The sequence below is a fragment of the Lemur catta genome, chromosome 11, assembly GCF_020740605.2.
Source record: "Lemur catta isolate mLemCat1 chromosome 11, mLemCat1.pri, whole genome shotgun sequence".
NCBI classification, from domain to species: Eukaryota; Metazoa; Chordata; class Mammalia; order Primates; family Lemuridae; genus Lemur; species Lemur catta.
The window spans coordinates 38,285,579-38,300,733 of NC_059138.1; the positions used below are offsets into that span (position 1 = coordinate 38,285,579).

Sequence of the window (15,155 nt, forward strand, 5' to 3'; positions counted from 1 at the left end):
AAAGGGGATTAGACTGGCTCATGGTGACCCCCATAGGGTAGAAGTGGGGTTAATGTGTGGTCGTTACACAGCAGCCTGGCGTAGGGGAGAGCTCTCCACCCATCGGGGCATGCTAATCTGGCAAGCTGCCTTCTGGAGCACCCCCCAAAAGAAGCCAGTGATGAAACTGAGCCTGGGCAGCCCCTGGGCAGGAGTGCTGGGGAGGGGAAGGTGACTGCAGCCCGGGAAGGACACCAGCAGGGGTGCACAGAGCACAGTCGCCTGTGAGGTTTTTTTTTTCTTATCTGTGAAGAGTCTGGCCAGGCGTGGTGGCTCACGCCTGTAATCCTAGCACTCTGGGAGGCCGAGGCGGGTGGATCGCTCGAGGTCAGGAGTTCGAGACCAGCCTCAGCAAGAGCAAGACCCCGGCTCTACCAAAAAAAAAAAAAATAGAAAGAAATTATCTGGCCAACTAAAATATATATATAGAAAAAATTAGCCAGGCATGGTGGTGCATGCCTGTAGTCCCAGCTACTCGGGAGGCTGAGGCAGGAGGATCGCTTAAGCCCAAGAGTTTGAGGTTGCTGTGAGCTAGGCTGACGCCACGGCACTCACTCTAGCCCAGGCAACAGAGTGAGACTCTGTCTCAAAAAAAAAAAAAGAGTCTGTTACTCAATGTCAACTTGAAGGTCTCAGACCTGGGTTCCTGGGAGAGTGATGACCCCTTTGATGGAAATGGCAGCTGTATCAAGGACAAGGGGATTGGCAGAAAGGCACTGTGCCTCAGTGTCCCCTTTGTAAATAGCTAGTGGAGCCTGCCTGCGGTGTGTGTGTGTGTGTGTGTGGTTGTTGTTTGGATTTAGAGTTACTTGATTTTACCAAATAAGGACATTAAAAACAAAACAACATTCCCCTAAACAGTAACAAAAGTCCAACAATCTCTCATCATAATCAATACATAAATGAGAGGAGATCCTAACCCAGAAGCAGAGGGGGACATACAGGATACTCTGTATGTACATGTGTATGTGTGTGTGTGCGTGTTCATGTACATCATGTAGTTTAAGACAAATTAACACTTCTTCATGGACCCAAATTGGTAGTGTTTGGGAATAGTCATCTTAGAGAGCCTGCTTGCTGTATCCTGCTGGCTGCTTTCATGACCTTAACTTAAAATTTACCTCCTGTAAGTAATTCCAAGAAAGGTTTTAAAGGTAACTCTCAGTTATCTTGAAATTGTTCTGTTTGTGGATTGTCCTGGCTCTTACTTTCCACAGGCTTTTTTTTTTCATTGAAATGAACCTCGCATAACATAAAATTAACCGTTTTAGATTGAACAATTCAGTGGCATTTACTACATTCGCAGTGTTGTGCAACCGCCACTTCTATCTAATTCCAAAATATTTCATCACTCCAAGGTAAAACCTCATACCCATTAAGCAGTTGTTCCCCCTCCCCCCCACCTGCAGCCTCTGGCAACCCCCAATCTGCTGTCTGTCTGCACGGATTTGCCTGCTCTGGACATTTCATATCAATGGAATCATACCATGTATATGGCTTTTTGTGGCTTCGTTCGCTTAGCATAATGTTTTTGAGATTCATCTGTGTTGTAGCATGTCTCATATTTCATTCCTTTTTAGGGCCGAATATTATTTCGTTGCATGTATACACCACAACTTTTGTTCATCCACTTGTCCGTCCACTGATGGACTTTTGGGTTGTTTCCAGCTTTTGGCTCTTGTGAATCGTGTTGCTATGAACAGTGTGTGCAAGGATTTTTTGAGTACCTGTTTTCAGTTCTTTTGGATACATACCTAGGAGTAGAATTGCTGAGTCATATGGTAATTCTGTATTTCACTTTTTTAATTAAAAATTTTTAATTGTGGCGATATATACTGAATATAAAATTTACCATCTTGACCATTTTTAACGTATAATTCAGCAGCATTACATACGTTCACATTGTTATGCAACTGTCTCCACCATCCATTTCTAGAACTCTTTATCTTGCAAAACTGAAACTCTGAACCCATTAAACAATAACTCCCCATTCCCACTTCTCCTCAACCCCTGGCAGCCACCATTCTTTTTGTCTGTGAATTTGATTACTCTAGGTACCTCGTATAAGTAGAATCATACAGTATTTGTCTTTTTGTGACTGGCTTATTTCCTTACAATAATGTCCCCAAGGTTCATCTATGTTGTAGCATGTGTCAGAATTTCCTTCCTTTTTAAGGCTGAGTAGCATTCTAATATATGTATGTATATACCACATTTTTGTTACCTATTCATCCATTGATAGGCACTTGGGTTGCTTCCACCTTTTGGCTATTGTGAATAATGTTTCTATGAACATGGTTATACAAATATCTCTTCAAGATCCTACTTTCATTTCCTTTGGGTATATACCCAGAAGTGGAATTGCTGGATCATGTGGTAATTTTATTTTTAATTTTTTGAGGAACCACCATACTGTTTTTCATAGTGGCAGGACCATTTTACAGTCCCACCAACAGTACATAAGGGTTCCAATTTCTCCACATCCTCACCAAGACTTGTTATTTTCCGTTTGTTTCTTGTTTGTTTTTTAATAGCCATCCTGGTGGGTGTGATGTGGTACCTCATTGTGGTTTCGATTTGCATTTTCCTCATGACTAGTAATGTGCAGCATCTTTTCATAGGCTCGCATTAGCCATTCTTCTTTGGAGAAATGCCTATTCAAGTCCTTTGCCCATTTTTGAACTGGGTTGAGCCTGCCTGTTTTTGTAGAGTTATGCTTCTAAACTTGCTGCTCTTCAGAAGCCAGAGCAGTGTAAATACTGCATCTTATTATGTTAAGCCACCCATTTGCTGAGAACTTAGGCCACCTACTTACTATACGGGCACCTAAGGTGAAGAGAGCAAGTGAGGCTGAAAGAGCAGGGGCCAGTGTTCCAGAAGGTCCAGATTGCTCTGGGAAAGCTGGCCCAAGGGAAGCTGTTCCCATCTCTGTCCTCCAGGTCATCCTGGAACTCTCAGCAGAGGTCCTAGGAAAGCTGTTCACGTTTGTCTCTGGAAAGACTCAGGCTCCCAGGCTGCAGGGCTTGCCCTTTCATCTGTGTTTCTTCTGAGCATTGCGACATCCAGCAGGCCTCCACTCAGCAGTCCCCTGGGTGAGGGAAATGTGCCCAGGGGCCCTTGACCCTCAGGTCTCGTGTCCAGAGGACAAGGCTCACAGCCTAACCCTTGGGAGCGGATAGTCTCCAGCCGAAGCTGCGAATGACTGAGAAAGGAGGGCTGGTCGGGCGGGTGGTCAGCTCCATACCCTCTTATCCCTGCTGAATTGATTCCAAAAAAGTTGAATTGTGGAAACTAGTTCTGTCTTGCCAATCAACACAGCTCCCTCCCAATTAGAAACTGATTAATTCTCCTTAATTCTGGGAATAAACTCTACAAGAGGGAAAAAGGAAGCCAAGAACCCAGAGGTCCAAAGTCATGTTCTCCCTGAATAATTCTCCCACGGGAGACTCACGGCTTCTGGCTTTGGTTGTGTTTTCAGGCTGCTGAAGGGATGGTCCCAACAGGAGACTGCCTTACAAAAGCAAGCAGGTGCCACCTGGCTCACATGGCAAGATTTGAGGTGATGCTGTCTCCCCAAAGACTGAAATTCTCCGGTAGGGTCAGTCATGCTTCTGAGTCTTGGAAAGTGTTTGTATCTCAGAGGTTTGTATTTAGTTGTCCTTTCTAAAAGGCCCCTTAGCCAAGGTTGACTTAAGATTCATCAGGTTTTACAAAGCCAGGTTTTACAAAGCAATATTGGATGAAACACAGGAGGAGTCCTAAAAGGTAAAGATGCCTAGAACACACTTTACTACTGTTTTTCTTTAATTGAGGTGAAATTTGCATAACAGAAAATTAGTCATTTTAAAGTGTACAGTTCAGTGGTATTGAGTACATGCGCCACAGTGTTGTGTAGCCGTCACCTCCAAAGGAGACCCTGTAACCAACAAGCAGTCGCTCCCCACCCTCTTCTTCTCCCAGCCAGCTCCTGACAACCACTTATCTGTTTTCTGCCTCTGTGGATTTGCCTTTTCTGGATATTTCATATAAATGGAATCATATAACATGTGGCCTTTTGTGAAGTGTTTTTTTGTATGACCCTCCTTGCCCCGAAGTCTACTGTCCTTTGCTAAGATCAGGGAATAAACTTTCTAACTATCCAGAACGAATGAAAACTCCCTGCTTAAATTAATAGTTACAATGTCCCACAAGGGTATTTTCCAATCTTTCAATGACATCTCTGCCCGCTGCAGAGCACAGTGCTGGTGAAGTGGACTCTGCCCATCAGGATGGACGGGCCCAGGGAAGGGGCGTGGAAAGGCCCGGCAGACGGCCCAGGCGTGGCCACCATCCTGCCCACCCTGCACACACAGTGCAGGCTCTCAGGAGCGCCTGAGGAGCCTGCCACCGCTGACCACACCTTGTGTGTGCGGTTCGGGGAAAACCCAAGTTCATCTGCCAAATTCAGGATACAGCCCTGACTGTTCCGGGCTTTTCTTTCTGCCTTTCCCTAATCTCTTCTGGGCGTGCTCTCTTAAAGGGGAAGTGGTGCGTTCTGACTGGCCGAGGCCCTCAGCCAGGAGGCAGGAAACGTCTACACCACGGGGCTGGCCAGCATGTCACTGGCTCAGCCTCCTTACCCAAACGGCAAGGCTGCCTCCCTGGGATGTGTAAGTGTGAGCGCAGGGCACGGTGGCCACACAGGCTGTGTGTGGCTGGGCACAGGGCACGGAACAGGGCGCCTGGCCGGCGGAGCCTGCTGGCAGCTGGCGGCCCGTGTAGCAGGATGAGTTTCCCAGAGACAGTGCTCTCGGTCTGTGGGCTGGAGCTGGATCCCAGACAGGGCTGAGGCGGGAGCGGAGAGAGTAGCTGCCTCAGAAAGAGGTCAGGAGTAGGAGGCTGGGTTGGGGACCAGTCTATTTTGGACAGCCCTTCTGGAGGCACAAGCCTCGGGCCTGAAAAGGAGTGGAGTGGAAAATTTCCTAGCACCCCTTTCAGAGCACCGGGAAGCCCTCTGGAATGAACCCTGCCGACTCGTCACCCCACTTCCCAGCATTTGTGTGCGGCTCAGACGACACTCTGTGCATTTACCTACTCGGCGATTGTTTTTCTTTGTATTTTTATGGGTAATTTGTGTTAAGAAATGTTTCGAGTCTTTTCTGTTCAAACTGTACAGATTGCTTGAAACTAGCGACCTGTGTTTTTTCTTCTTTCCTATTTGTGGATGATCCTTGGTCCGGCGTGTGCACACCGTGGGCCCTGGATAGACGGTGGGGCGGACTGACTGGCTCACTGGGATGCCAGGTGGCGTATCTGGCCGGCTTTCTAGCTAGGGTTTTGTTTCCTGTGGACCCACAGAACAATAAAGGGGAAAACCTACACACACTCAGTTCCTAACTAAACGCCGCCTGTGAGTGACTGGTGGTAGGAAAATGGATCCTGGTTGTGTTTTAGACCCCTTTCTGTCCTAGGTTTTTGTTTGTATGGTAGTGTTGGTTGATCTTAACTCATATAAAAAGTTTTGTTTTCCTGAAAATAACTCAGACCTTTTGCCTCTAAAGAAGAGAAAGAGAAGGGGGCTGGAGAGAGAGAAAAAAAAAAAGTGTGTCTCAGTACGCGTATGTTGACAGGGCACAACCACACCCTACTTCAAGACAACTTCCTGTTTGCCACTGCCAACTGCCACTCCAAGGAGAACAGAAATGGTTCCGTTATTAGTGGCTGCTGCGGGACCACGAAAGCCTGTGGGGTGAGTGGCTCTGAGTGACGCCGTGAGCTTAGCAGGGAGTCGAGACTTTGCACCTTCTGTTGTAGGAGACCACGGCCCTGTACGGTTAGAACTGGAGGTCTGTAGGATAGAAATAAAGCAATGGTGGCCTCTGCTCAGCCTGTGGTCCTCAAACAACGTGGTCCCATAGGATTCTTGTAGATGGAATAATTTTAATTCAGGGAGAAGGCTGAGAACTGCCTACTTAGGAAAGCTACTACCTGTGGTGTTTTTTTTAGTGTACATTTTCATGTATCAGGGGAACTTACATTAAGTGCCTCTTGTGAGTCAGCACTGTGGTGGCCACCGTCCCTGTGTTATCAATCCTGCCAACACTCGTTTACTCATCAGCGAGTACAGTAAGTGCTCGTGAGGGTGAGAACCTGTGCCAAACATTAGGGATAAAAGAGTGACCAGGATACTGCCCTCAAGGTGTGTCCAGGCCAGGGACACTTAGACCAGTAAAGCAGCAGTTACAGCATGTGGTACGTGCTAAGACGGCGCTGAGTGTGCCCCGTTGTGACCTTGACATGTGGCTATTGTTGTCTCTGCTTTGTTGGTCAGGAGACTGGGGCTCCGGGGGTTAAGTTATTTGCCCAAGTCACAGAGCTAATGAGTGACAGAGCTGGGATTTGAGCCCAGATCTTTGTGATTCCAAAGACAGCAGTGTTTGGTCCACACTTCCAGTGACTCCCAAAGCTGACAGAGCAGGAAAATCACCTCAGGACCTTTTTAAAAAAATACAGATTTGAGGGCCCCGGTCCTGCTATCCCAAGAGTGAAGGAGCCCCTGCTGTCTCGGGTGTTCTCTGACGTGTAAGTGTGACCCGGGCACTTCTCTGCTGCCTGTATCCTCCCTCTGTGACATGCGGACAGGGCATGCCTGTGACAGGGATAGGGCTTTTCTGTGCTCAGCGCAAGGCATCAGGGTAGAAGCCACTGATGTTGCCTGAAGACAGCATTGGCAAGACTCAGTCCAGCTGTTCGAGTATTTTAGACACTGGGAGTTCCAGCTCATGGATCTTCTGCCCAAGATCCCCTGGCCTCTGCTTCCCCTGTGCCCAGGTCCAGCTGTCTACCGCACCTGTCCCATCAGTGCCCCTGGGGCAGTGATAATGTCAACTGTGCCATCCTAAGGTAGGACTCAACGGTTTATCTGAAAGCTGGAAGCCACCAGTTTTCACCAAAGCCGTGGTGACTCCTGTTTTTAAACACGCATGTTGTGTAGTGTGTGTGTTTGGTGGTTGTGGTGGGGGTTGCTCTGATGGAGACATTGAATACCATGCAGGTGGAACTCCTTCTCAACCCCTCCACTATCTGTTGGACCCAGAGAGAGGAAAACAGATGGGGCAATAAAAGTCCTAATGTTATTAGGAGGATCGAGCCTCTGGCTCCAAGCGGAGTCCAGCAGACCAGGGAGGGCTGTTCACTCCCCTCAGGCCCTGCAGAGAGCAGCCTGCCTTCCAAGGGGTGACTGTTCTCCACCACTCAGGGTGACAAACGTGGCAGCCAGCCGGGATCTGGAAGAGTGCTGTCCCCACCCTGAGGGAGGCCTCTGATTCGGAAGGTCTAGCAGTGACAGTGTCTGTCTTATCACCACTGTGACAATGCAGTGCTCATAGCCCAGTGTCTGGCATGTGGTATGTGCCAAGGAAATGCTAAAAAAAAAAAAAAAAAAAATGAATGAATGAGGTTGGATTTTAATCCTGCTTTTCTCCTCCCTGCATTTGCATTTGCACCTGTGTTCGCTTCTTTATCCTTCTGTTTAAGGATATCTTCGTGATGTTTGTTGTTTGTTTTTTTTCTTATATAAACTTTAACAAAAACAGCCTATTAAGCAATCCATCCTATATTCTTCCTTTTTTCCTTCATCATCGTATATGTATTAAGTGTTTTATGAAGTGTGATTAGTGTTTACGTATTATTTGTGATCATTTTATTTCCTTGTGGATTTGGGTATACTAGTTCACGTACATATTTTCTTAGATTGAGCTAACCCTCACACCTGTCATTTTCAGTTGTTTTGTTATAGATCATTCAGGTTGTTTGTAGTGTTTTTTACTATGGTAAACAGTGCTGCCGAGAATATCTTTGAACTTCTTTTTTTTTCATTTGGAATATTTCCTTGAGGTCTATTTTCCAAACTAACATCACCGGATTACCGGATCAAAGGCTAGCAATGTTTTTTAGTTCCTGTTATTATCACCAGCTTGTTCTCCAGAAAAACATAATTCCTTGAAAGTACTCCCAGCACTGTGTACATGTGCTTGTCTCCCCGCAGGTTTATCTTTCTTTGCCTTTTCCTTTAGCTAGGCTAGGTGTCTCGTGAGAACATCCCTGGGGGCTGAGGGAAATATTTCTGGGCCCTGGAAAGTCCCTGGGACTACCCAGATCCTACCCAACAGCGGCTGATGCCAGAAATGTGCACCTTGATATAAGTGACAAGTAGAAGAGGGGTGGGAGGGGGAGTGCTGCCAAGTGGAGAAGGCAGAGAGGATCGTAAGTTACCTGGCTTTGCAGCAGCTCTGCAGACGGGAAACTCATCGGAGAAGTTGCGTTTCTCAAGTGTGGAGGGACGGGAGCGTGCCAGGCAGGGCGACAGGGTGGGAAGGGCATTGGCTCTGGGGCCAGGCAAGCCTGGGCTTTCCTCCCAGCTGCCGAGGTCTGCGTAACCTTGGTCTTGTTTCACAATCTTGCTAAGCTTTAATTTCCCCATCTATAACAAGGAGCCTAACAGTATCATACCATACTTGGCAGATGACATGAGCTAGTAAGTGAAAAGCAGCTTGCACAGTGCCTGACACATAGTAGGCACTCATGTGCTGCTTTCTCTTGTAACTGAGTGAAGGCACATGGGGCGACCAGATGACTGAGAAACCAACCCGGAGCCCAGGGGGTTTGGGAACTGAGCTGGCATGAGCAGTGTAGGCCACCAGCCCACCCTGGCATTTGCCAAAGAATTTAGTGCCCCAGATAGCTCGTGTGGCCTGGCAGCGGGTAGGAGGTGAAGAGGGGGAGAGAAGACCTAGTGTAAGTCAGCGGGTGACAGGCTCCCGTTCCTTAAGGAGCACCTCCCCAGCTACTCAGGCCCTGACGTCCTTTAAAGAGGTGCTCCCATCTGAGAAGGGAGTGGGCACTCCAGAAAAGCTCACAGGCACTCTGGCACGGGAGCCGCTTGGCACGGCTCTGCCTGCTGCTCACAGCCTGCCTTAGTCACTTGACTTTCCTGTGTCTCCATTTCCTCCTCTGCTGAGGAAGCCTGATTCAATATCCCCCCTCTAACCACCACGCACTACATTTAGTGTGTAACGACAGTGGTAGCAGTGAGGCCATAGGCCCAGGTTCAAGCTCCAGCTCCTCCTCTTAATAGTGCTGGGACTTTGGCAACTTTCTTAAATGCAGTGTGCCTCTGTTTCCACAGCTGTACACTGGGGGAATCTCTGCCTCACAAAGTGGTTGCAAGGTGCAGCTGGCTGGGCGCCTGGTAAGGCTCCCCAGGCCGAGGTGCCAGCCCCGTCTCTCCCTCCAACTCCAGTTTACTTTTGGAAGAAGGTCCTTTAGAAGTCAGAGTTGTCTTGACTGCAGCTAGTAAAGCATATAGAATCCCCTGATAAGACAGAAGCCGGCTAATGACGTGCCAAGCACCTGCCTCAGAGGCAGGGACTGGTGGAAACTCCGCTGTCAAATGAGTAAGCCAGGTGCTGGCCTGAGCCCAAGTGTGCTTATACAACCATGGCAGGCAACAAGGGACGGTGGTGCTCAAAGTCCATTGGGAGGGGATTGGTCCCTTAAAAACCATATTGGAAAATTACCAGCAAATTCTTTCTAAAAATGATAACAGAGAGACACACTGAATGTGAATGTCTGTGGTCACCTTAGCCATTCATAATGAGGCTTCTGTGCTAAGGTTTTAAATGCAGGACATTGATACTACAAGTATGAAGGTATCTCATTGAATAAGCATATGAGGAAGGGAGGCTTCTGAATTTTTACAGAAATGGAATTACCTGAGAACCTTGCAGATTTTATCTTCACAGAGTAAGGGGAGAGAACTATGGAGACACCACGGTTACCACCCCTAATAGAGTTTTAGAATACTGAGAGTTGGTGTCTGTAAGCTCGCTGCTCAGCCAGTCTCCAAGACTGCCCCCTGGAGTTGCACCTGGATGTTTAAGACATTTATGGTGAAGCAGATAGTCTTGAAACAGTGAGCTGCAAGGCCTTGGCCTGGACTTCCTGTGGTAGAAATCCAGAAAAGTAAAATGACTTAGTTTTTCATTTCTTTGGTCCTGGGACCCCCAATTCTTTGGAATTGAGGTCTCAGGCTGGGGCATGGGGCTGCTGACTGGGACCTACAAGCTGCCTAAACACCTAAAAGGTGTCTGTTTCCTCTCTCTAAGGGAGTCAGGTGCCCTGCTGAAATGCCCATAGGCAGGGAGGGAAGGGATCCCAATGGTTCTTCTAGATTCTTCCTACCTGTAGCAGAATCTTCCAGGATTTCAAGGTGGGAGGGCTCAGAGATAAGACATGGGCTCTAAAGACATCCCAGATGCCTAAGTGACCTTAGGCAACTCATTGCATCTCTGAGCCTCAGTTTCCTCATCTGTAGAAGAGACACTAACAGTACCTCTCTTAAGTTATTGTAAGAATTAAATGCTATAAGGTAAATCAGCTGTTTAGTAGAGTGCCTGGCACATAGAAAAATCTTAAACTATAATTACTATTGGCCAAAGGACAGAACTGGTGAGACGAGAAGTTACTGTTTCAAGATCATTCACTGAGGTTGCTATTGATGTACTGGGTACTTAATTCTGCATGGCTGTTCTCATGGTGATTTTCTGTTTGCACCTCAGGAGGTGGGTGGTGCGTATATTCCACATTAACTCAATAGATTGGTTTGGTCTTTCAGTCACATGATCTGGAAAGAAATATGTAGCAAGAGCTATAAATTGTTACAACTTTTCACTTTGGGAACTATACCTCAAGGAAATAATCCTAAATCACTTTTTATATAAATTAGTTTTAAAAAATAAAAATCCGGACAGTAAGTAAACAGTAAGACAGTAGCTAAGTAATCTATAACATGTTAATGATTGAATATTACCTAACCATTTAAAAAGGAAAATATATGGGAATTAGATATATATATATATAGAGAGAGAGAGAGAGAGAGAGAGAGAGAATAATGTTAATTGACAAAGAATAGTCCCAAAATATCGATCAATTACAATATCATTAATACAGCTATGTACATGGACAAAGATTGAGAAAATTTAAAGGGAAATGCTCTTTTTCTCTAAAATTGCTTAAGTTTATAAAATACTTTAACAATGAATGAGGAATAGAATGTACTATAAACTCTTTCTAGTTTACAGTACACATGGATTTAGAATAATTATGGGGATCTGCCTACAGCAGTTCCTTGACCAAAACATAGAAAGACATGATTAAGCCCAAAGTGGGTGAGGCTTGTATCAGAATGATTGTGATGTAAATCAGGAAGGCTTTGCTCAGAGAAATTCCACCTGCACAGCAATGTCTTTTTATAAGAAATCAAGACCGTACCTTCTCCCATCACCACCCACCCACCTTTCACCAAGACAAAACTGTGTAAATCATCTACAGGCAAGTCTTCACAGACTAGAGAAGCACAGATTGAATGGGAATGGGATCTTTCTGTGAAATCTTCTCTGTCTGCCCTACCGGGGACATTTCAAAAGCAGAGCTGCAGCTCACTCCAGAGCAGAGCGCGGACCACTCTGACTCTATTGGTTCCTCCCCTGTAAGTTCTTACATAGCCTTTCTCACCCACACCAGCAGGGGGAGAGCTTGTTCCCACAGCTCAGGGGTTGTGGCGTCCCTTGAAATAGTGATAGATTTAATTCCATTGGAACAGGAAGCAGTTTCTCAAGTAGGCAATACTGCTTTAGCCTATTTGTTGGAATACAAAATCACACAAACAAATGAAAAAAAACTTACAGCCAGGGCAAAGGGCTGTCTTCAGGTTTCCATGAATGTTCTCTCACATGCAACTTACTCCTTTAAGAAGCATTCATGGGTCTAAAATATAAAGGCAAGAAAAAAGCTTATCCATTGATATCATTTTTTCTTTAAATTTACCAGTGGAATGTTGTTTATGGCACCCTTCCTTGTGATTTATCTTTAATTGTTTACTTGTGTAATTTTTAACCCTTAGTTTAGCAAAATAAAATTTATCTTCATTATTCAGGCTTGTCTCCCCACCTCCCTGCCCCCACCAGCTTTCAGCAAGCGAGGGAATGAAGACTACAGGGAAATCTACGAAAGTAGTGGCAAAAATCAACTTATTTTCATGCTGGAAATTGCTGTCAAAAAAAAAAAAAGTTGCTAAACAAGACATTTCTGAAGGGCAGAAAGCACTATGGTTTTGAAGTGAGGAGACTTGGTTCAAGTCCTACCAATGTCGCCGACTAGCTCTGCCCCAAGGGCTGGCAACTGATAACCTCCTCTGTTGGGAGGGAGATCAGACTAGTTGACTTTTAAGATCCAGTTCTAACCTTCAGTGATTCTAATTCTGCATTTTCTAATTTCCTGACATCAAATCTTGTTCATGGACACCCCGTTTCCTGCCTCCCTGAGAGGCGGCTGGGCCCAGGTATGCAGCACAGAGGCCTTGATCCTTGAGTAGCCGTTGGCCATGACCTTGGCGAACCACTCACCTCTCTGGGTCTCCCTTGGCCAGTCAGCCTTGAGGAGGAGGGAGACCTGGCTGCTTCCTGCCCGTCTCACAGGGGCTGTAAAGGCCAGTACGATTTTACAAAGGATGAATTCCTCCAAGGAAGAGCCTGCCTGAGTGAAATATTTCAGTACTTCCGCTGTAATTATTGCTATAACATCCAGGAATCATGAGAAATGAGAAGGAGCAGATATAAGTACCCCTTGTATTTCTGGTGATGGAGCGAAAAGAAGCCTTAGAAACCATCTAGGGACCCACTTCATTTACAGATAAAGAAACGGAAACCAAGAAAGTTTAAGTGGTGAACTCAAGGCCACAAGCCTAATACTGTATATGGTGTGGTTGGAGCTGGAGGCCGGGGCTCTTGGCTCCCAGCCCAGTGCTCTCTCTACAGCATCGAAACAGAGGGCCTGGAATGAGCTCTTGGTTTTCAAAGCCTTCAGCAGGTTGGCTTCTGGGAACTAAGCGTGTATGCAAGATCTACTCTGAGTCAGTGAAGAAAAATTGCCCCGTAAAGTTATTCTCTGTAGGCAACATATGAACATTGGTCAGGCAAAAATACCCAACAAGCAGATGATCCTCAAAAATCTACTTTTTCTCCCAATTCCTATTGCATCAGAAGACTAGAATCAGTCTTCTCAGAGACAGAGTGGCAGTCCATTGGTATGAGGGAGCACAGAGAAACCCCAAACTCCCGTCCAGGTAGCCAAGAGTAGGCTGGCTTGCTTTTCCCAGGTCAGGGTGCCCGCAACAGAAACCAGAAATGGTGCTGGAACGAGAGACACCTGAGCGCAGCTTCGGGCTGGAGGAGAACGTGATTGGCCATCTTTGCCTCACCTTTTACATTATCACATTCAACCCCGATTTCCAGATTTGTTATCTCTAGTTCTTCCCATCAGGACATCTGTTATAATTTCATTCATTTATTCAACACATATTAATTCAGGACTGGTGTGTTTGGTTTTTGTTTTTTTTTTAGGGGACAGGGTCTCGCTCTACCACCCAGGCAAGAGTGCAGTGGCACAATCATAGCTCACTGCAGCCTCCAACTCCTGGGCTTGAAAGATCCTCCTGCCTCAGTCTCCTGAGTAGCTAGGACTACAGGTGTGCACCACCTCGGCCGGCTAATATTTTTTAAAATTATTTATTGTAGAGACAGGGTCCCTCTATGTTGCCCAGGCTGGTCTTGGACTCCTAGTCTCAAGTAATCCTCTCACCTTGGCCTCCCAAAGGATGGGAGAGCCAGACAAGACTTGGGATTTCAGTAGCCTTTGTCTTTTTAGGGTTTGGGATTCCTTCCTATAATCATGTACAAAATTTGAGGGCATGTATAAATGTGTGTTTTTCTGGGGTCCTTAACTTTGATCAAATCTGTTACCCTAAAATAGTTAAGAATCATCGTAGTGGGTATACGCTAGAACTTTACTTCATGCATCTGCCGTCCCGGTCAGTGTCCTCGTCCTGCTGATTGAATTGAGACCACAGGGGCTGACAGAGTGTGAACAAGTAAGGCATCTCTGCCCAGAGCTCTGGGATTTTCTTTAGAATCTCAGGAAGTCGTGCTTGCCGGCCCAAGCCCATTCCCCACACTGTGGATTCTGCCTCAAGCACAATGTCCTCCTGAACATGCTGTGGCCCTGAACTCAGTGGGCCCTGAGGAGACCACACCAGGGGTGTGTCAATAGACTGTCCTGTCAGTCCCAGGAAGGGACAGATGCTGGGCCACATCCTGGCTCTCAACCCTTTCATTCAACCCTGCTGGACCCTCTGATTTTAGTGTTCTTGCAAAGGGTCAGGTTGGAAAATTCCTATTTGTTCTTTTGAGAGTCCTGCCCTGCCCACGTCCCTGAGGGACCATGTGGCCTTTGAGTCTGTCGGGGGTCACTTTGACTATGTGGCTATCACACTGTGTCACGTGACACCTGGCGTCCTTCTGCCACTCCTGTGGAAGTGGTTTTGCAGAAGGATGGTAAATTCCTCCCGTGAGAACCTGGGTGTTGGTTCAACGTGCTATTTGATACAGAAACCTAGAATGTAACCACTGCTAGTTGGCAGGGTAGGAGCACATATCAAGATACATTGTCATTAGAACTGAGGCTTCAGGGATGCTGACGTTGCAAGGAAAGCATTTCTCTTTGCCTTCTGTATATTCAAGTGTGTGTAAGTGTGTGAAAGACTGACTTGCTACGGATGCTGTTCTGAGTTCTCGTCTTTCTCCCCCTGTAGAGAGAAGACATGGTTCAATGTGTAGACCTTCTCCCTCTCCCGCGTCTCCAGCCTCCAATCCCAGGACATCACTAGTACAGGTGAAAACAAAAGCCTGTCTCAGCGGCCATAACTCTGCCAGCAGCACCTCAAAGCCATTCAAAACGCCCAAAGACAATCTACTTACCTCCAGCAGCAAACAGCACACAGTCTTTTCTGCAAAAGGATCAAGGGATAAACCATGGTGAGTGTTGGGTGCTGGCTGCCAGCAGCTGTCTGTCCTCGCCTCTTGTTCACCCTATGGCTTTGTTGTTGGGCATCATACCCAAGAATTTGGAGAACTGAGGAGGGAAGGGACAGAAACCCAGATTGATGGAATGATAAACCTAAGTACTAGAGGGAACACAGGACCTTAAAAGTACCCTATGCTTGGGGCTGAGGTGGGAGGATC

The 15,155-nt window shown here is 46.6% G+C and overlaps 1 protein-coding gene across 11 annotated transcripts in view; it reads left to right on the forward strand.

Annotated features, from left to right (window-relative positions):
• The window catches only part of ATXN7L1 (ataxin 7 like 1), a 229,574-nt gene that overhangs the window by 165,528 nt on the left and 48,891 nt on the right, over positions 1 to 15,155 (forward strand). For 9 of the 11 annotated variants that reach the window (XR_006738249.1, XR_006738251.1, XR_006738250.1 and 6 more), the window contains one exon: positions 14,726 to 14,948. Coding sequence is in view for 7 of the 11 variants with exons in the window: in XM_045564958.1 (XP_045420914.1) it covers positions 14,726 to 14,948 (223 nt within the window). In the remaining 4 variants the exon portion in view is untranslated. Of the gene's footprint in view, positions 1 to 4,609; positions 4,689 to 6,117; positions 6,922 to 14,725; positions 14,949 to 15,155 lie in introns of those variants that run through there. The other 2 variants (XM_045564961.1, XM_045564960.1) reach the window with 2 other exon arrangements.